The sequence below is a fragment of the Myripristis murdjan genome, chromosome 20, assembly GCF_902150065.1.
Source record: "Myripristis murdjan chromosome 20, fMyrMur1.1, whole genome shotgun sequence".
Taxonomy (NCBI): Eukaryota; Metazoa; Chordata; class Actinopteri; order Holocentriformes; family Holocentridae; genus Myripristis; species Myripristis murdjan.
Genome location: NC_043999.1, coordinates 10,666,979 through 10,687,266, shown reverse-complemented (window position 1 = coordinate 10,687,266; position 20,288 = coordinate 10,666,979). Strand labels below are relative to the sequence as shown.

General features: G+C 39.3%; 2 protein-coding genes across 3 annotated transcripts in view; both read left to right on the top strand.

Moving 5' to 3' along the window:
* The window catches only part of pou6f2 (POU class 6 homeobox 2), a 65,901-nt gene extending 61,660 nt beyond the window's left edge, over window positions 1-4,241 (top strand). The window contains exon 9 of the mRNA XM_030079638.1: window positions 3,734-4,241. Coding sequence (XP_029935498.1) covers window positions 3,734-4,241 — 508 coding nt within the window. The remainder of the gene's footprint in view (window positions 1-3,733) is intronic.
* Window positions 4,242-17,041: 12,800 nt separating this feature from the next.
* Window positions 17,042-19,191, top strand: otulina (OTU deubiquitinase with linear linkage specificity a). 2 transcript variants are annotated; one of them, XR_003930198.1, is made up of 4 exons: window positions 17,042-17,251; window positions 17,508-17,629; window positions 18,463-18,959; window positions 18,993-19,191. XR_003930198.1 is itself a non-coding variant. In XM_030080003.1 (3 exons), the coding sequence occupies exons 1-3, from the start codon at window positions 17,138-17,140 to the stop codon at window positions 18,887-18,889; spliced, it is 663 nt and encodes a 220-aa protein (XP_029935863.1). In that variant the 5' UTR covers window positions 17,042-17,137; the 3' UTR covers window positions 18,890-19,191. The 2 variants fall into 2 exon arrangements, 1 of the variants encoding a protein (XP_029935863.1); XM_030080003.1 differs by having other exon boundaries at window positions 18,463-19,191.
* Window positions 19,192-20,288: the final 1,097 nt, after the last annotated feature.

Here is a 20,288-nt window from a genome sequence, read left to right as displayed (position 1 = left end):
ATACTGAAGTAATAGCTCACTACCTACAATCAATATATCCAATTTCTGTCAAACCAAACTTTGTCTGCAGCCATTCAAGTCTCGATGAGCTGCCTGGTGTCTATAACTGACATCTATTTTTCATTTCATGTTTTAACACACATTAAGATATTAAAATACATAATTGAATATCACCCTGACAAACAAAGCTCTCATGCCTGTACTTAGTCTTCCTCCTCTGCCTTCCCTCTCACCCGCTGACATGACAGCCATGTGTTACTTATGCAAAATACATACACAAGTATTACACGAAGCACTTAAAGCATTTAATAATTACTAAGGCCCACTGCCATTCAGTCTGCGTGAACACGAGAGAGCTTGACGGGGATGATCTGTTAATAAGATTGCCATGTCTTACTGCGCCATAAGGACATGAGTTTAGTCATAAATGGTGCATTATATATTCATGAGACAATCAGACAATCAGTGTTTCATCCCTCTGCACCCTGTTGTTCCACTCGACTAACGTTTTGCATGAACACACCAAATGAGCCACGTCTCCTTTTCAAGGCAGGCTAACAGGCACACACCAGGTCCAAATTTTACTTTTTCAACAAAGCGACAATACAGAGTTGAGTCATTACATGGTGCAGAGCGCAGAAACCAATCCACAGAACATGGTGTGAGGCGATAGCTTGTCAAAAGCAGATCACTTTTTAATTGTCTTCCAAAATCTAATCAAGAGATTTCCTATTTTGATATTTCTTATTTAGATTCACCTTTTCTTCGCCTACACAACACATAACTTTACCACACATCACAACATGATTTTCATCGGTTTTCACTGCTATTTCCCATCTGTTTCCCCTGTAAAACTCTCCATCTTATTCCTGTATTAATTTTAATGTCCCTCAGAAATGCATGCGCTTTGCTGATGACCTGCGCTGTTTATGTGACACGGCGCTGCCACGCTCTTTTAAAAATTTCATCACATCAACATCAAACAGCCAATAAAATGTGAAACTGTACAGGGGCCCCAGTTCTTATGAGGCACAGCCCTCTCTGACTAATGTTTAAAGTCTTAAAATCACACATGAAATATTTACCACCGGGCATAATTGAAATATTTATAACATACATTAAAAGCCATTAGCTTCAAAAATAAACACTCTGTGGGTTGTTATTCATGCCGTTAAGACAATTTTTTTTGTTTGTATGACATTGGACATGACAGGCATCTCCTGATGTTTTAAGTAGAGGGGCAAACTTCACATGCTTTAGTTTAGTTAACATCAACAGAGACATGGAAGTTTGAGGAGAATGGGACTTCACAGTAGCTCAGGGGCTTCACTCTGAACGCAGACAGTGAACAGACAGTGACAGATACTTCCATCTTGTCTCCTTTCATTGCTCAGTATGTTTCCAAACACTTTATTAGTTCATCTAAACAGGCACAGGCATTACATGAGGGCATCATCAAACCGATGCAGCGCCGGTGTGTCCCGGCTTGACTCAACTGCCTTATTTTAGTTGATATGAATAAAAAGTTTGAAGGATTTAGAGTGGCCATCCCATTTCTGATTCGCAATAATTTTACTTTGATTATTAAAATGTAGCTTTTACAACATCACTATTTGGTTTAACACTGTTGAAAATATACAGCTTTGCACACGTATCCCTCAAGTCGCTGTACACATTACTTGAATATTTATTAAGACACATGACCCAGTGTAAATTATTATGAGAAGAATTTTAATCTTTTAATCGCTGTTTAATTACCAAGAATACGTTCCACTAAAGCCATATTTCAGCAAACATGCAGGCCGAATTCACTGAATCCATACTTTTTCCAGAATATACGTGCAAGGCAGCTCTCTCTGAAGCGCTGGCTTGAAACTATGGCTCATGACATAAACCCCTCAGGCAAACTGTAATTCAGGCCTAAACATAAAGCATGTGTAAGCATCGTAAGGCACTTTTAAGAACAGCGAGGGAGGCTGAAGTAAAAGAGATAGGTGCATTCAGGGCCATTTTTCCCTCGTGGTTATGCACTAGTGGTGGGAGTGCATACCCCAGCTGAGCAGCTCTCAACTCATTTTAGTATCTTTGGTTCCTGTTGATCCATGAAATGTCCTGTCTCTAGTGACTCCTCATATTTACTAATGTATTCCCTGCAGTATGGAGCCCTCCTCTTTCCACTGTTTAGGAGGACAGGGTTATAAATAATACTGCCTGTAGACAAGGCGTAATGCACCAACAAGGTGTAGAAACAGAGAAAATTCATGCATGCATGGGCATCTGTTCCTCAGTGTTGTGTGTAGCAACTCACCTCACCATTAAAAATGTCTTTTGTGCATTGTTTGTTCCGGAGAGAGAGAGGTGCTTCCTCCCGGCTCTCTTCCATCTCTCCAGCTGCCTTGAAAGGTCCATCAAACCTGTCAGTCCATTCTGAGTCCAGGCTTTGGTTTACTTAAAGCATCCTGACACTTTGCACTCATCTTTGTCCAAATCACTTTCAGCGGAACAATGTATTTCTTCTGGGACTCGAGTAACAGCCCGTAAAGAGCCCTTACTCTTAGAATTCAAAATTTCTGAACATATTTAATGACAAATTAAGAAAACGGATTCTGTTTGAGTAGTAGAGTTTGAAGTTGCCGCAATCGGTTTTCCTCAGTTAAGAATTGCCGATATCTGTCCAGTCAGAGCTGCATTTGAACTGGAAAGTGTTGTCGCTCATCAAAACCATTCAGTTTCACAAGTTCAGTTTCAACTAAACTACTTTTTTTTTTTAACGAACCATCTCAGAAACGTAATATTTTGGGAAAACAAAATCACGAAAATGAACCCATTCGGGACCTTTACAACCTAGACAGCCTCTTCACTCGGACGAATCGCTCTCTTTCACTTTGATGAGTCTTGAAGTCTTTTAAAAGGACAATACAACAAACCGTGTTCAGAGACGGATGACATTACAGGCATGAGACAGAGCATCTTCATCGTATCCGATTCACATCGCATATTTCTACTCATATCACACACGAGACACCTGACAGAGGCATTGCTCCATCAACCAGGAGCGTTCAATAAGTTCTCAGTTATTAGAGGCACTTGCTAAAATGTACAAAATTACAACGATGGACTGCAGTGTGTAAATGTGGACAGGATGTTAGATGATGGGAAAAAAAAAAAACTCTGAAAAATGTATTACATGTACATTTTTATTAATAATTGACGCTTCTGTTGTAAATAACTTATAGTGCCATATTCTACTGCATGCATTGGTGATTTTTTTTTTTTTTTTTTTTTTTTTATTCGTCTCACCTAAAAGAAGCATATGGGAGTATTTCTTGTTTTGATTTTTATTTTGTTGATTGATGAAGTCTTTTTTTTAATGAAGTGCAGTATTTGATAACTTTCAGTCAGGTGTTTTGGTATGACTTTGGTCCTGTTGGAGTTAATTTCTAGCCATTGGCATCATCTCCTTGCTCCACTGCTGCCAGTCTGGGACAGAGAATCACAGCCTCCTCCCGAAAATTAGCGAGCTGCTGGCAGCCTCCACCCTCAGCTGCTGCAGCTGTGGTGTTTCCAGCTGCAGACAGAGACAGAGGAGTTTGGCTTGCTTCTCTCTCTGGGTGTTGGGAGTCTCTGTCCCTGTGGCATGCTGGTTGAGGAGATCATTTGACTAAGGCAGGCAGCTTATCCCTTGTTCTGGCAGGGCACCTAAGTAAGATTCTTCTTTCTCAATTCTCCCCAGACACACCATCCTGAGAAGCCACTTTTTCCTACCACAGGAAGCCCAAGAGAACACTATAGGTAGCAGTCTGACAGGCAAACTGAACCCTGGCCTTTTATATCCTGCCAGGTTTGAGAAGTTGGACATCACCCCTAAAAGCGCCCAGAAGATTAAGCCCGTTCTGGAGCGCTGGATGGCCGAGGCTGAAGCCCGCCACCGATCCGGCATGCAGAACCTGACTGAGTTTATCGGCAGCGAGCCTTCGAAAAAACGCAAGCGGAGGACCTCTTTCACCCCGCAGGCACTCGAGATCCTCAACAGCCACTTTGAGAAGAACACACACCCCTCTGGACAGGAAATGACGGAAATAGCCGAAAAACTGAACTATGACAGGGAGGTGGTTCGTGTCTGGTTCTGCAACAAGAGGCAAGCCTTGAAAAACACAATAAAGCGTTTGAAACAGCCTGAACTCGGCCCGGCTGCACCCATGGACCCTCTCACTGATTCTCTAGAGGAGCTCCCAAAGTAAACGAGCTCGAGCAGAAAAGCGGAGCGAAAAAAAAAAAAAAAAGCGGCAAGCGTTAAAACAACAAGGTGGATGAACCCGTCGCGGGAAATGAAAACTGAAAAATGTTCCTCTCCTTTTACGAAGTCACCTGGATGGACAGTCATGAGTTTGCAAACAAAACTATGTGTTGTCAGTGTGATTACCACAGTTATGTAAATGACCTTGGCGAAACCAAAAACATGAAAAAAGAGATTAATATCTGAGAATTATGTACAAACATACGTTGTGCTGTTTCAAAGAGTTTTAGATTCTGGCCTTACAGACCAGACTATTGCCCAAATTTTGGTTCCCACGAGGGGGGATTTAGTAAAGAGATCATACCAAATCAAAACACTATTTACCAAAGTCTGTTGCATCTGAGTACTAAGAATAATTTTGTAATGTAAATGTGCTCTAAATTTTTACATTTGTACTGGCAAATCTAAGCTATATGTGTGAGGTTGAGTATACATTTTATCTTTGTCTCGCTTACTTTTTTCTTCATTGTTTGTATGTAAATATCTAAAAAAAACAAACAAAAAAAAATACAATACTGTCTTCGAATTGAAATCACACTGATAAAGTTCTCTTTTGAGGGGAAAAAAAAAGTACCTTTGCTGTTAAACAATTGCATAATGTTGTTTGCCTCCGATTTGTGTTTCATCTGCAGATATTTTCAGCCACAGTGTAACTTTGTACAACTTTTACAGGTATTTATTAATAATTTAATGAGATTGTTTCAGAGGAGGACGGGATCGTGAACGAAGGACTGTCAAATGATGAGGGGTTTCAGTGTCTGTCGAGTCTACTGCAGCTTTGTTTTGAGCTACTATGTCATTCTGTTGCCAAAGCCTGATAGCCAAAGAACACATAACTTCAGCTCAAGGACTGGGGAAGATTTTAACTGTTAATTTTTTATTTACTTTTTTTTTTTTTTTTTTTTTTTTTTTTAGGATGTTGCTTTCTCCCCCTTTTCTAAAGTGTTTTACTCTGTGGGTATATCAAGTTCAACAACAGAAAAAAAGGCCAATATACTGTCATGCCACTTAGCTACCACAGTGTCTGCTGTAAATCTTTTTTTTTTTTTTTTTTTTTTTTTTTTTTTAGCGCAGTATAGAAAAATGTCTTGGATGAGTTTTCTGTTGGGTTGCTTCGTTTGAAATAACAAATTTGCCTCTGCATGTTTCAAATCAAACCATCTGACGACGGATCATTTTAGACTCTTAGCAAAAAAAAAAACTAATTCCAGCAGGCAACCCATTATTAAAAATATTCATCACATGACAACAAGACACTATTATTCAACTGATGAACCCTTTAATTGTAGAGTTGCTTCCTAGATTTCAGTGTGGATGAAGCCTAAACTACCCATTCCAATCAAAATATTTTTTTTAACAACCTGAATATTTTAACTTAAATATGCTTATCTGCAAAAATATGTTTGTTTTTTCTAGTTTGTTTTCTGCATTCCTCCCAGCTCAGATGAACGTTTACAGATGTTACAGTCAAGGTGAACTGTGTGATGTTTTTTTTTTTTTTCTTTACATAAAATTTATTTATATGACAGTAAACTATCACTTAAAAAAGATTTTTGGCAGATTCTCTTTGCCAGGGTGAACATGTGGGAAGATTTGCAAGATTTCTCGAGTCCATGTTCGATTCTTCTGATCACGATTTGCATGGGGCGCTCCAAGAAATTCATCTAAACCCACTGATGTTGTCAATGAATCGACTTCGCCCTTTATTTTCTATGAGAGTAAAATTTACATGCATTGTGAGAATAGACCAGACAAAGGCCTCCCAGACCTTCGCTGTAAATGTTTGGCTCCTATAAAAGAGGTGAACGCTGAGAATAAGTGTCACATGTCAGAACGAGTGAACTTAATTTGAACTGAGCAGAAATTTGATGCAATTTATTCAGAATCATGTGTCTGCTCAATATCTGTCCTTACATGTCACATTGGTTAACTCAGTCTTTCAGTCCCCTGTGCATTGCTGTGTTCTTAACTGCCTGGAATACATGCCACTCGGAAAATGTTACAAAACACATAAAAAGCTTTAGATGTCTGTGTTTAAAAAGAAAAAAAAAAAAAAGAAAGGAAAAAAGAAGAAGAGAAGGCGTTCAGTGATGTTGCGTTGTAGCTGTATCCCAGGCAGCAAGACTCACTCCTCCTTTAGGGCACAGAGATGATTAAAATATATTTCTTTTTAGCTCTTTCCCCAGTTTCACATGAACAAGGGTGAAAAAAAAATACTAATGAATAACCCCTGATAAGCTCCATTTTTGATGCATTTTGAATACAAACAACATCAAGATCCATTGTAACACATTGTAATTATCAGGCAGACAGCACAACATGCAGCACATGCCGGATCGCAGGTCTTGCAGTTTTGCAGTGCACCAGAGTGAGCGTGCACGGGTTGGACATCTGCGTAGGCCTTTTTTGCATTCGCATGTCTGCAGCACCACCTACTTGTTCTCACCGATTCACTCGCCGTGTTGCTGCACCACCGTTTTCTATCAGATTCGAGGAGACAAGCGAGCGCGCACATGTTCATTTTTGCTTCTAAGAGGAAATTGCCTCGTCTCGTCTCAAGCTCGAGCAAATCCTTGGCCAAGAAATAGTGCAACCTGGCACGTGTTCCCTCACCGTCTGACTAAATGTATGAGAACCAAGAGGCTCCAGGTGTAATATGGATCAGTTCTGAGGCTTAACAATGAAGCTGTAACCAAAACCAAAAAAAAAAAAAAGAAAGAAAGAAAGAAATAATAAGAATAACGTAGAAAGGGAGTTATGCCTTTGCTCAACTTTTCAATGCTGGACCAAAGCTCTATAGTTATGCACACTGTACAGAAAAAAATAGATTCATGATGTTGACAATCTTTAAAATCTGAAAGGAGAAAAAAAAGATGAAAAAAGAATCGAAGAGTAGAAATGTAGTTCATTCAAGGTTTACCTCAGTACTGTCCTTGTACATTGTGAGTATCATACAAACGCCATACAAACCACCAGGTCAGTAGAAAAGACAGAAAATCATCTCATGCACCGTGTTTGTCGATGTAGTTCACCTCTAATTTGGAGGAAGATGGTTGTTTTTTTTTATTGTTGTTTTTTGTTGTTGTTTTGTTTTTTTTTTTTGTTTTTTTTGGAGAATAATTATTGTTCTGTTGTAGTGGAGTGGCTTTCCAGGCCACATGTGAACTTCTAGACTTTATTTTTTATTTTATTTTTATTTTTTATTTTTTATTATTATTTTTTGTCCCATTGTTGTTGATTTATTTCTCCATCGTTCCCCTCTGGTATTGTGAGGTCCATTTCTCAGTTTCATCGACCCGTAGATCTGCATCTAGGAGACAAATCAAGGCTATCCGATCTTACCCAATTAGGAACATTTGATAATCACCTCAAGTGATCACAGTGATGGTTTTGAAATTTTATTAACACAGACAAACTGGTTTGACGTTTTATTATGAATACTAATACCAATAATAATAATAATAACAATAATAATAATAATAATAATAATAAAGAACTCTAAACCAAAGCTGAAGAGCCTGCAGAGGTTGGTTTTAATTTTTATAGACTGATAACTGTACTTAAACTATAGAGCAATATCTGTTTGGTCAGTTAAGCAGCACTTTGTGTATTTCTAAAAAAGCTTCAAGTCTGTCACATTGATTTGTACCATAATTAGTAATAAACAATTGTTTGACATGAATGGTGTGCCTCGTTTTTAATAGAGTTTCTGACACATACATGTTATGCATTGAAATGAGAATGAACCCTATAAGCCAAGGGTGTTTACTTTTATTTTGTAATCAACCTAGTGGTTATCTTTTTGAAAATTCATTTGTAGATTTGCTTCATCATAATAGGCTGCATTATCACACACAAAAAAAGTTGTTTTTATTCATCATAATGAAAAACACAGGGAGCAGCTGTGAAGTTCAAGTCCAGACAGTGTGTACAGATCAAGATGTTAAAGCGTGAAAATATTCAGCAGTCGTGTCTTTTCTCTTTGAAATGCTTGAAAAAAAAAAAACAAGCTGCAATAAACTTTAATGGTCAAGTGCATCTTAAATGGTGTGGAGGAGAAGGCGGAGCGTTTGAAATCAGCATTTTATCCCGAACGCCAGACCAGGCTTCACAGATAAAGATTTTGTTTTTTTAATGGCACTTTGTGATGTATTCATCGAGAGAAGAGGCTACAACAAACACCACTGTAGTTATGAATGCATTCATATTTCCATAGGGTCAGTGGAAAACAATACATGTCAAGGTTACTTCTCATCAATGCTTCATGTCTTTGCCTTACCAAATAACAACAACGAGACAAGTGTATGAAGAGGAAGAAAAAAACAGATATATTCTTGGGAGAAAGCCTTTTGAAACTAAACTCAAAAGTTTGATACAGCTTCCCTGCCCATGATGCCTTTGAAAACCGACTGGCTGCTGAAAAGAAAGTAGTAAATAAATAAATAATAATAATAAAAAGCACAGACAACATAAATTATTAACATTAGACTGAAAACTGATGTTGAAGATGCTTTTTCGTCTTCCTTTCAGCTTTTTTTCCCCCCTTCATTTCAAAACACAAGATGTATTTTTGAGTGGTGATGGGCGAGGTACACGTAGCTCGGGCTATTTGATATTCTTTTGTTTTGTATCGGCACCATTTTCATTGTTTTTTTTTTTCCTCTTTTTTTTCCATTAACAATGTAATTGTGCAGATGCAGCTCCTGACCCATATCTGTTTTTCAGCGTCTGAAACTCCTCACAGTTTGCTGCTGATAAAAGTTTACTTTTTATTCTCATTCTGCAGCGGCAAAACAACGCTGCTGAGCGGAGGGAGCTCTCAGCACAGTAAACAGGCACCATAATTCAACAAATCATCAAATAACTATGAGTAATTTGGCTTTTTATCCGTCAGTCCTGGGTGTGCGTATCTGGTATCTGTACGTTTCTTGTAAGTCTGACTCTTGTCTCAAGGTATCGTTCTTTTTTATGAGGAATATCATCCTTTTATCAGTTTTCTATCACTTTAAACTGCAAAACACTTTAACTGCAACCCAGAGTCTGATAGAAAAACTAGTCTAATTATATTTCTAAATGATCCTCAAGCCTCAGTGGTGCAAGATGCATCTCTCCTGCACTTCTCAATATTTCTACTTGCATACATTTTGGGAAATTTTCCTTTTCTGCAGTGACTCTTCTGCTGAAATCCTTAATGATCTCATTGTCAATCCCAGTGAATAAAACACACTTTACTGACTGTCGAACACAGTCACCAATGCATCCCAGCACAACTCTCATGATTTTTTTTCTTTTTTTCTCAGTGGTCAGTCAGATTTTCTTCAGTGTTTTACTTATTTATTAGCAGAGATGTGCTGCAGTACAGTTTGTGGACTCAAACCCAAGCTGGTGTAGTGTGTAATAATCCCAGTAAGGACACTCTCCCAGTAAGGAAACCCCTTAAAAGAACGGCCCTCTATTTTTTTTTTATTTTTATTTTTTTTATCTCCGTATGTTGTGCAACACAGCAGGGTTTGGTGGTTTACTGTTTCTGGCGATGTACAGAGCAGCTGCCTGGAGATGTAACCTTAAGAAAAAAAATGTAAAGAATCTTAACAGTGAGACTTTAATGTGCTTCTGCTTCTGTCTGTCCCTCTCTCTCTTTCTCTCTCTCTCTCTCTCTCTCTCTCTATATATATATATATATTCACATTTTTTTCCTGTGAAAGAAGCAAACAGAAGACTCTTTAGTTTCAGCCGACTGTCTTACTTGTTGAAATAAAACATTCCTGTTCAACTTGCAACCACCTGAAATTGTCCTGAAAGGGAAAGGGGGTTGGATAGAAATATTATGACATGTCAGCGCTCCAAATGGATTATGTTTCAATATCAGTCAGGACACAGAAAGAGAAAGGTGGAGGGAGAGAGTGCATGTGTTGGATGCAGATGGTTTTAAATTGCTGCCTTTGTTTTCCATCAGGCATGAAGCATTCACTTTCCTTATCTTTCAGACAATGCGCGGTGGGCTGATGTTCTGGGTAAATGAACTGTCTGTATATCCCTCACCCACCACTCCTCCGCCTTCTTGTTTTCACTTCCTCCTCAAGGTTGAGATGTTGGTACACTGACTGTGAAGCCCAAGCTGCTGAGGCGTCTCCCACTTTGCTGCTCTGCACACCCAGATGCCTCTGGGGGTGCAATTACCAATCCTCACATGCAATTGAGGTTGCCCATGCATATGATCCCTTTTGCTTTCGCTGTTGTTTCTGTTTTTTTTTTTTTTTTTTTTTTTTTTTTTTCAACGTTATTAGCAGTGACACAGCATGAGGTATTTGCAGGTAGAGGAGTTAATAGCCCGGGTCTTTACGGAGATAGCTGTCTGACTTGAGCAGCAGATTGCATGGCCCATAGTCCATTTAACTTTCCACCGGCCCAGTTTCAAACGTTTCAAATGCACGTCGTTAGTTTGTGATGTCTCTGTTTTCTATCAATATTCAGGCTGGACCTCGGTGCGCAGAGTGTTTCCTGTGCTGAAATCTTTCCTCGAGTCTCAGAGCCGCACAGGTGAGCCTGGAGCAGCAGGAGCCACATGCACACAGCCTGAGCTGCTTCAACTCAAGCTCATTTCCAACTCACTCATGCAATTACATATGGCAAGGGCCTACTGTGCTCAGGATAAAATGAGAAAATCACAAATAACACATTCAGGACTAGGTCATAATTGTGACTTTTAGCTGTGCATGTAGAAAAATCAAGGCATTCATTTTCTTTTTTTTTCTGTTTAATATACTGGATGCAAACTGGGCTAATAACTGTCCACTTGGCACCCATTCCTCTCCTGGCCAGCCTGGAAGGGGCTTTCCTCCCTCTGTGATCCATCCCAGTCCACTGAGTTTTTTATTGCTCACTATGAGGGTCAGGGGATGTCTTCTTTTTCTATAAACCGTGCGCCTGTAAAGCCCTTTGAGTGTGTAAACAGTGATTATTGAGGTCTATAAACACACTTGAAAAAAAAAATAGATAAACGAAAATGTACAAGCTGCTCCCTAGGTCCTTCCCAGTACTATATTTGCCCTGCAATTACATCACATTACATCAGTGCACTAAAGCATTCTTTATTTGTCATTATAAAGACCAAAAATGAATGCACACCTTCAGTTTACAACAGAAAAAAAATGTGCCTTTTCTGAGTGGGTTAAAAAAAAAAAAATCAAACACATCAGATATTCCTCAGCTCCTTATACAGTACAATATTTGTTGTGCATGAAATATTACCAGCCTGAATTATTACAACATCACATCGCATCGGTACACCAAAGCATTCTTTATTTGTCACTATAAAGACCCCAAACAAATGCACAGCTCAGATTTACGGCAGAAAAAATGTGCCTTTTCTTAGAGAGAAAATCAATAAATGAATAATATCCAGCGGGCCTATGAAATGTATCAGCTGCTTATGGGCCAAACAAAAGGAAACGGGACGCTGCATAAGTGTCTACAAAAGGATAATTATGTGTAAAAGAGTACTAGAAATAGTTTTAGTCCAATTAGACAGCGTGTAAGCAGTGCTTGGGAAAGTGCAGCAGTCACAGCAACTTTAAACGCTGGAGGAAAATGACCGTGTGGCTGAAATGTTTCAAAAATATATATATATATATAAAATAACAAGCGCTCTGATGAGATATTTGTGTGGACAACATAACCTCTCCATTGTCCTCTCATTCTGCTGACCTCTACATATGGTATAGTATACTTACAGCACAGGGTGGGAGAGAGAGAGAGGGAGAGAGAGAGAGAGGGAAGGAGGGAAGGAGGGAGGCAGAGGAGGAGAATGATTGCATATCTGAAGGCATCAGGAGAGCAGATATGGATGGAAGAGGAGTGACATGGTCTGCCACATCTTTGCTTTCTTATTAGTGAGGCCCTGTACGGACACTTTGGCCTTTTTTATGGGGCCATGATGAAACCCTCTTGGTGCATCTGCGGAAAATGGCTGGGGGAAATCACAGATGAGAATCACTCAAAGACAGGGAGATGTCAACAGGCCCATAATGATAGCTGATGGCCCCAGAACACTCTCCCCTCTTCCCTCTCAGCCTTACCTGCCCAAGTTGCACTATACTTGAAAACATAATTAGAGGTAAAACAGAGAGACGGAAGCTTTATCCCTGTGTTTTCTGTAACCAATGCTCTTTGTTTTATACGTCCGGGAGTCGTTTTTTCCTCCCTATCTCTCTTTCACCTCATGGAGAAGAGGCAGAGAGTGTGAGAGAGAGAGGGGGAGACAGACACAGAGAGAGAGAGAGAGAGTAAGAGAGAGAGAGAGAGAGAGAGGAGAAGGAGGAGGAGAGTTCCCTCTGTGAGATGCCAAGGTGCTCCCAGTCCATTGTGCTGCTGGCTGTCAGGTTAAATTAGGGAGTACAGGCTCTGTGAGTGTAAAAAAATCAATACTTGATGGAAGATTGCTCCCCGGAAAATCTGTTTTGATTCCAGGATTAATTCTTGACCAAAGGCTTCAGCAAAATGACATGCCATTAGCCTGAAAATGAACACATTCTGCAGTGGAAATTGGATGGAAATGTGTCAGGTGATTGCCCCGGCTGGTTGTTTTGCTCTTTGAGCGCGGGGACTGAAGGTGTGGCTGCCGTGAATGAGGCCTCCGGGCTGACTCCATTTCCAGAACAGGGACAAGTCCGCCGTGGCCTCACAGTATTCTCAAGGCCATTGTTGTCCAGCGGCTGCAAATGCATTCCACCTAGGTGAAATGCATTTGCCCACCATCCTGTCTCTCCTGTGTTTTCCATAAAGCATGGCATGAAGAATGAGAAATCTGAAAATAAAGGAGGTTTTTCTTTTTTTTTTTTTTTTGTCTTTTCGCAACACTGAGGAAAAAGCGAGGTAAAAATCTATTATTGATGAGTGAGTAATGTGTTTGTCATGACGGATGAAAAGTTAAACAGGAACCTGTAAAGATGCTCTGGACAGTGATTTGAACAGCCAGTGCATTCAACCTACACTAAACATTTGTATTGATGCTCAGGCAGATGACAGGGGAAGCACGAGACGCGCCACCTCACACCCCAACACAGTGTCACAGGCATTTACTGGTCTTTTTAAAACACTGGACTATTTTTTAAATCTATTTTGATATGTTTCTCCCATCGGCTGTAAATGATTTCATATGAAAAACATCAGTCCCAATTCACTTTTCCAGAGCAATAATAAAATAATAAACACACAGGCTACAGACATTAATAAGAGAATAGAAATAAAATTTTGATTAGCATCACTCTTGTCCTTATATAGATAGATAGATAGATAGATAGATAGATAGATAGATAGATAGATAGATAGATAGATAGATAGATAGATAGATAGATAGATATTTTTTCATATTCTCAGAGAAAGTAAGTTTAGTAGGAAACGGGAAACTCAAGCCTCAAAGTGGTGTGACTGACGGCAGATCCTCCCTGCACCGCTTTATTTTTCTGCGTTCTTGAGCTGCGGTGAGAATCTTAAGGAACTATTGTTTTTAAATTTTGATTCTTGGTTGTTTTCTAACATCGGAAATGTTTTGACTTGTAACTTTTTGTATAACCCTATTGATAAACCAGTAGCCTATAGAAAACCATTCGGGAAAAAAAGCTTGTATCCTTGCATTTGATTAAGTAAACATGTACATTTTTACACTTTTATGTGTAATTATATCAGAATTATTATGTTGAAAACTGAGTAGGTCTTGTTTATGAAAAAAAACAAAAACAATAAAGGGATAATACAAACAGGACAAAAAGACAAACTGCTAGGAAACTAGACTAACTTGAAGAAGAAGAAGAAGAAGAAGAAGATGGGGATAATGATGATTATGATGATGATGATGAGTGCTATCCCATTAAGTGTCAGGGTGTGAATTTTTGTTTAAATCATCATTTGGGCAGATATAACACACCAGCCTCCGTGAGCCTGCACGAACCTCTGTGTGTGTGTGTGTGTGTGTGTGTGTGTGTGTGTGTGTGTGTGTGTGTGTGTGTGTGCGTGTGTGTGGCTGATGCATGGCTTCAAAAACACCAGCAGATATTGCAATGTGTGAGGCATTCAGTTTTCAACAAGGATGTAGCGCCCCCTGCAGGAAAGAAAGCAGCATCTCAGGCTGCATCACCACAGAGGAAACTGCAGGGCACATTGTGATGACGCCGCACCAACACACACTTTCTGCACAAGCTGCTGCTGAGCTTTTTATGTTCTTTAAAATAACATTTACAAAAAAAAAAAAAAAAAAAAAAAAACGGTGAAATTGGCAGTTATCTTTGCAATTCTGCATGAATGTGTAAATGAAACTTTCCATACAGAATTAATAAGTTTACCATGAAATCAGTGTTAGATTTATCATGTTCAAAATAAGCAATGACATTTTTACATTCAGTTTAAACTGTCAAACCTATAAACACTAAAAAAGTAATTAAACTGTCTAACTATACTGTGAACTCTTTCAAGAGAAATTGTATTTTTTTGTTGTATTTTTACCCATAAATGATTTTTATATTAATGGGGTCTATTTTTCCCAATGATGTTTTTTATTCTATTTTTTTTTATTATTATTATTACTTATTATTATTATTATTTTATTTAGATCACTGGTCTGGATAGACAAACAGATATGCAATGAAAAAAAGAAAAGTGAATTGAAAGTTGTGATTGTGTTTAATACAGAAGGTCACTTTCATCCAATCAAACGAAACCGAAAGGAAAGGAAAGGAGGAGAGGAGGCAGGAAAGGATTCTGAACAGCACAAAGCTAAGAGGAGTTTTAACAGGACGGCCTGAAGATGACCCAGTTCTGATATTGTTCCTAAGATCTGATCTTTACATACCACATATGAAAGTGGCCCGAATCAGAATTGAAAATACAAGATTCAAGGTGTTTTTTGCTGTTCACACTGGTGTTAAAAAAAAAAAAAAATCAGACCCGTGTCAGATGTGAGGGAAAAAAAACAGATCCAGGTTTGTTTAAATTAGACTTAGAAGTAGTACCAGATATTACTTGTATGTGAGAAACACAGTTACAGCCTCATTTGAGATTTTGTGGTATTGGGATATAACTTGCTAAGACACAGCAGACCTGATAATGCATCAGGTCTACTGTGTGCATGTGCATCATTCATAAAAAAAAAAAAAAGGCTTGGCACACACAGAGCAGTGCCTCCTCCCACACAGGTGGAGAGTTATAATTGAAATCTGCCAGTCAAGAGGAGAAGGGAATGTGAAGCTGGTCAGTTTTTATAACTCATGCAAACCGTTAAACAATAGGTGGTGATCAGTTTCCAACTCTCTGCGGCATAAAAATATAAATGTTTTATATTCAAAAATAGAGTTTGTTCAGCTGATTGGGAGAGGCTAACAGAACACTGCATGCAATCTATTAACTATAAAACGATGAGCTACAACATGAAGACTTTTGGGATCTTTTGATTAGAGAGAGAGAGAGAGAGAGAGAGAGAGAGAGAGAGAGAGAGAGAAAGAAGAAATGACACAACCATTTTTTACATGTCTTTCGTGTATACAGTGTAATGTATTTTTTTTAAATGACCTGTCTGTGAAATAAAAAGAAAATTTAATAATACTGTTGAAAGTCAGTAGTTTGGTTTAAGATGTTTTGTTTGATTTTGCTGCATTCAAACACAAAACGGAATAAAAGAGAATGAATGTGCAGACAAAAACACCAAAGAGCTCCTCAAACAGAAGCAATAATTACCTGCTACATCTGCAAAATCACTGATTAAAACTAGAGGGATATAGATCTGGGCATGGATAAAGATAGGAAAGGTAGTAGTTATAATGTGAAAAAGTCAGTGGTAATTATGGATTAAAAACAAAGAACTGGAAAAAGGAAATAATATTTTCAAGGTTACAGTTGGATCATACTGGTTGGAATAGCACTGTGTATTTGTTGGGGAAACGAAATGAATATTATTTGTAAAGTCAAACAAGACTTGGAGAATGTTTTATTTTTACTGATCATAACAAAATGTGGAGAGGGAGAGATTTTGTGACTGGCTGGCTGGACAGGAGTGGGATCTGAGGGAATATCAGGGACTGAGAGGGAACTGATGTCAGGAAGGAAGTATGTAGCTTTTTAACTCTCCTATTATCTTTTATCAGTGTTTAACGTCTCTAAATACACAATTAACATTGTTGTTGTTTTTTTGTTTCATATTCAGTGGCTTTTCCTAACTTAGTAGGGATAAGTGGGTAAACATGAAATTAACATGAAATTGACATGTTTTTAATGTCCTATAGACATTTTGTACACATCAGTATTTCTTTGGTTTCAATTTGATCCAAGGCTGTTTTAGCTGCATAAAACACATATAAGAAATAGCAACATTTTACACAAATTAGTTTTAGTTGCTTAAGATGACACTGAGGATGTATAACAATCTTCAGAAATTTTTCCTCTGCCTTAAAGCCCTAACTAACATAACCAGTGATACTGACAGTGTGAGAAACAGTCCAGTCCATGTGACATTTAGGAGGGGAAAAAATGGCTGTTTAGAGCGTCAACAAGACACATAAAGTACCTGATACTTAAACTTGTGTAAGAATTATTATTATATCATTTTCTGGACCCCAGTTGATTAAAAAAATATCAGTAGGGAGAGTAAAAACAAACAGGCTGAAATAACACAATGTAAGCCGGTGTGACGCTGCACGCTCCGCTCCGCTAGGTGGCGGTGTGCACCTTCAGGTTGGTTTGGTCTGTTAGGAAAAACAACAGGGAAGAAGAAGGAGCGGAGGCGGCCAGGCGGACAGTTACAGATGCTGCTCACACGTTAGCACAGTTACCCAAAGTAGTTTTAAACTCACCATGTCCTGGGTCAAGGCTATCCCCGGCTCTGGCGAGGATGTCTTCGACGAAGATGCGGATGACATCAACCTTCAAAGTAAAGAGTGGAAATTCAACATGAAGAGGCGAATCAAGGTGAATCAACGCGCCACACAGCTAGCGTAGCTTTAGCCGTCTAACTACGTAGATAATTAAACTTTACAGGAATGCGACGTAAATAAAAAATAAAAACTAACGTCGCCTGGCCACGCCGAATTAAAGATAAGTGTGTTTGGTGTGTCTTGATAGACAGATTGCAGCCTGCTAGCTTTTGTTTATCATCATGTTAGCAGATTTTTAAATGATGTTTGTTTCGCCGTTGAAAACGTTACCCCACATCTGTGACGTGCAGGACGGCTTCGTGGACGGCATTGACGCCGGGGAGGACGCAGCCCTCTCGGTGGGTTTTAAACAGGGCTACCAGGAGGGAGCAGCAAAGACTGCGGCTGTGGGCCGGCTCAAGGGAATCGTCAGGTAACTCAAAGTGGATTCACCAAACTTGGGATGTAGCTTCAGATAGGTAGGTAGGTAGGTAGGTAGGTAGATACTTTATTCATCCCGCAGGAAATTCACATTTTCTTCAGCAGTATCCACAGATTACAAATTAAGTAAATAAAAAAAATAGAAATAAAGAATAAGATCTAAGTATAACAGAATAAGATCTGAGTACAACAGAATAACCTAAGTACAACCCAGTGTGCAAAAAGCAATGTGCAAAAAAAAAAAAAAAAAAAACAGAAAAAACATGTGGCGATAGGTTTAGTCACTCCTCCAGGCCAGTTACAACACGTTTGCATGCATATGGCTTCTCTAGTCATGCATAGGATTCATCTTGTAGAATATTTTTCAAAAAAAAGTCTCTGGATCAGCTTTTATGGGACAGAAACTGATGTTACTTCTCTTTGTATGGAGTTGAGGCCAGCCTCAGTTAGTGATGGCAAGTTGTTTTGTTTGTTTGTTTTTATTCTTGCAGCGTCAAACGCTTTGTGGTCAATAAGTTGTCCCTGCCCCATATGTAGAACGTGATTTAGAAAGCATTTACTTGTGCTCCTTGCTTCACTTTTTCCACACTCCACGGGGTTTATTTTTCTTAGATTGGCTGCAATCCATGTGTTTAAAAAGTATAATTTGGCGAGGTATTGTCTGCTATAGATTTTGCTCTCTATCTTGTACGGAAACATCATGAGCCTCTTTGTGCTGGCCATCATTGAAGTCTCTTTTCTGTTCTGCATAGCACATGCCTGTCCCAGTCGCTTCTCTCTCCCATTGTGTCTGAATCTGTCGCCTCTTTGTGTGCCACGTCACAGTGCTATATCGTGCTGGTTCCAGACCCACCATCCGGGAAGCCCCGTTCCCGCCTCACTGACCGACCTCCTCCAGCGGATAGTGCAGCATGAGGAGGCCATCATGAGCGGCATTCAGAGGGCTCTGGAGAACCCTCCACCCAGCGTGAGCGACGCCTCGGAGAGCATGGAGGACTTGGAGATCAAGCAGGAGGATCAAGACTGCCAGGGAGGGGGATGCAATGAGGGCAACTGCTGCAGGGGAGGTGGAAAAATGGACACGGATGCTCCTCGGCAGCCACAAAGCCGCTGCTCGAGCTCCAGTGACTGCTGTTTCAACACGGGGGAAACTCTAAATGAGCTCCTGCAGCGCTCGGTAGACGTTGTGGTAGAGCTTGGACTGCCACAGGAACTGATTCAACACCTGCAGCAGCTGAGAGGCACAGAATGAATCTGAATGATTTACCGCAGGTTTGGTCAAGGACATCTGGCACGTTTATTACGAAACAAAATAGAATTTGATTGACAATAAAAATGTGAAGAGTTTACACAAGACTGAAATATACTGAAGAAACTTGATATTTATTATGTAAGATAGAATTTTACAATCACTATTTTTATCATCTCTGTAAGATGTTTGATGAATACTTGATTCATCAAGTACTGATTGATTTTTTTTTTTTTTTTTTTCTCACGCACCTAATTACATTGTTATACACCTACGTATATGAAATGAAATCCTAATTTTTCCTATTTGTTGTGTTTGGTTGTTTAATATTGTCTTAACAAATGATACACAGAAGAAGTGCTGTGATTTTGTTCCAATTTTCAAGAGCTCTTTTAAGTCCTTCTGAAGGCCATTTATTTGACTGTTTTTCTGTTTTAAGGCCATATCGTAAATCACATGTAAATCAATGTATACTAGGTTGTCCTCAGACGAGCCCTCTATCGTTGTTTCCAGTCATCCTGATTCTCCATACATCTGGCCAGTTCATTGGTACTTTGAGGACGACCTAGTAATAAAGTATGGCACGTAAAATTATAAAGATAAACGGAAAATCTTTTCCTATCAGATGAACAGCTCAACAAGGACTTTAACTTTCATATGAGGAGTTTGTTTCTCAAAGGCAGCATGAAACAATTTAGTATTTTTTTCATGAGAGGATGAAAAGATCTCACATCCAATTTCCTAGCCATGAACATGGGGAGCTGCTGGAGTCAGAGGGTGATTAGCACATAGAAAGCACATCACTATCTCATTTTGCACATACACACAGCCCAAACCACTACACACACCCTCACTTTTACCATTACCTCTGTCACATCCCGGCTCAAAAGGACAAAATGTGGAGGTCACACATGACAAGTAAAATAAGTGCACTGAAGAAAGCTAAATTAAGTATCCAGTGTGTGTGTGTGTGTAGTGTATGGATGTGTAAACATGTAGGCTGTAAGAAAACAAGAATAATCAAAGTCCAACCAAAGGAAGTAACTTAAAGAGGGGAGACAGACTGACTGCTCGGTGCAGAGGCCAAGACTCAGGATGGGTTAGGGTTCACCACCACATACATCCCAGTCCCCCAGGTGTATACCCACACCCCCAGCTTGGGTACAACTCCACCTGTACCCCTCCCAACCCCTTCCTGTTGACACAAAATACACAGAAATACACAGATACACACTATCACACTGGTTGGTACATGCCATGAACTGATATGCTGAACAATCTCTTGGTTGCTCCATCCTGATATTAGAGTGTGCTACACCTGTAAAGACTGGATTATTTAGTTGCTCTGCTTATTTCATATTAACACTCATAAATATAATAATAACCCTCATTGAGGCCTTGT

Excerpts from the sequence above, each read along its gene's own strand:
- otulina (XM_030080003.1), top strand. The coding sequence starts at position 17,138 with ATGTCCTGGGTCAAGGCTATCCCCGGCTCTGGCGAGGATGTCTTCGAC. Across the intron at positions 17,252-17,507 it reads ACATGAAGAGGCGAATCAAG|GACGGCTTCGTGGACGGCAT; the intron begins GTGAATCAACGC and ends TGTGACGTGCAG. Across the intron at positions 17,630-18,462 it reads CGGCTCAAGGGAATCGTCAG|TGCTATATCGTGCTGGTTCC; the intron begins GTAACTCAAAGT and ends GCCACGTCACAG.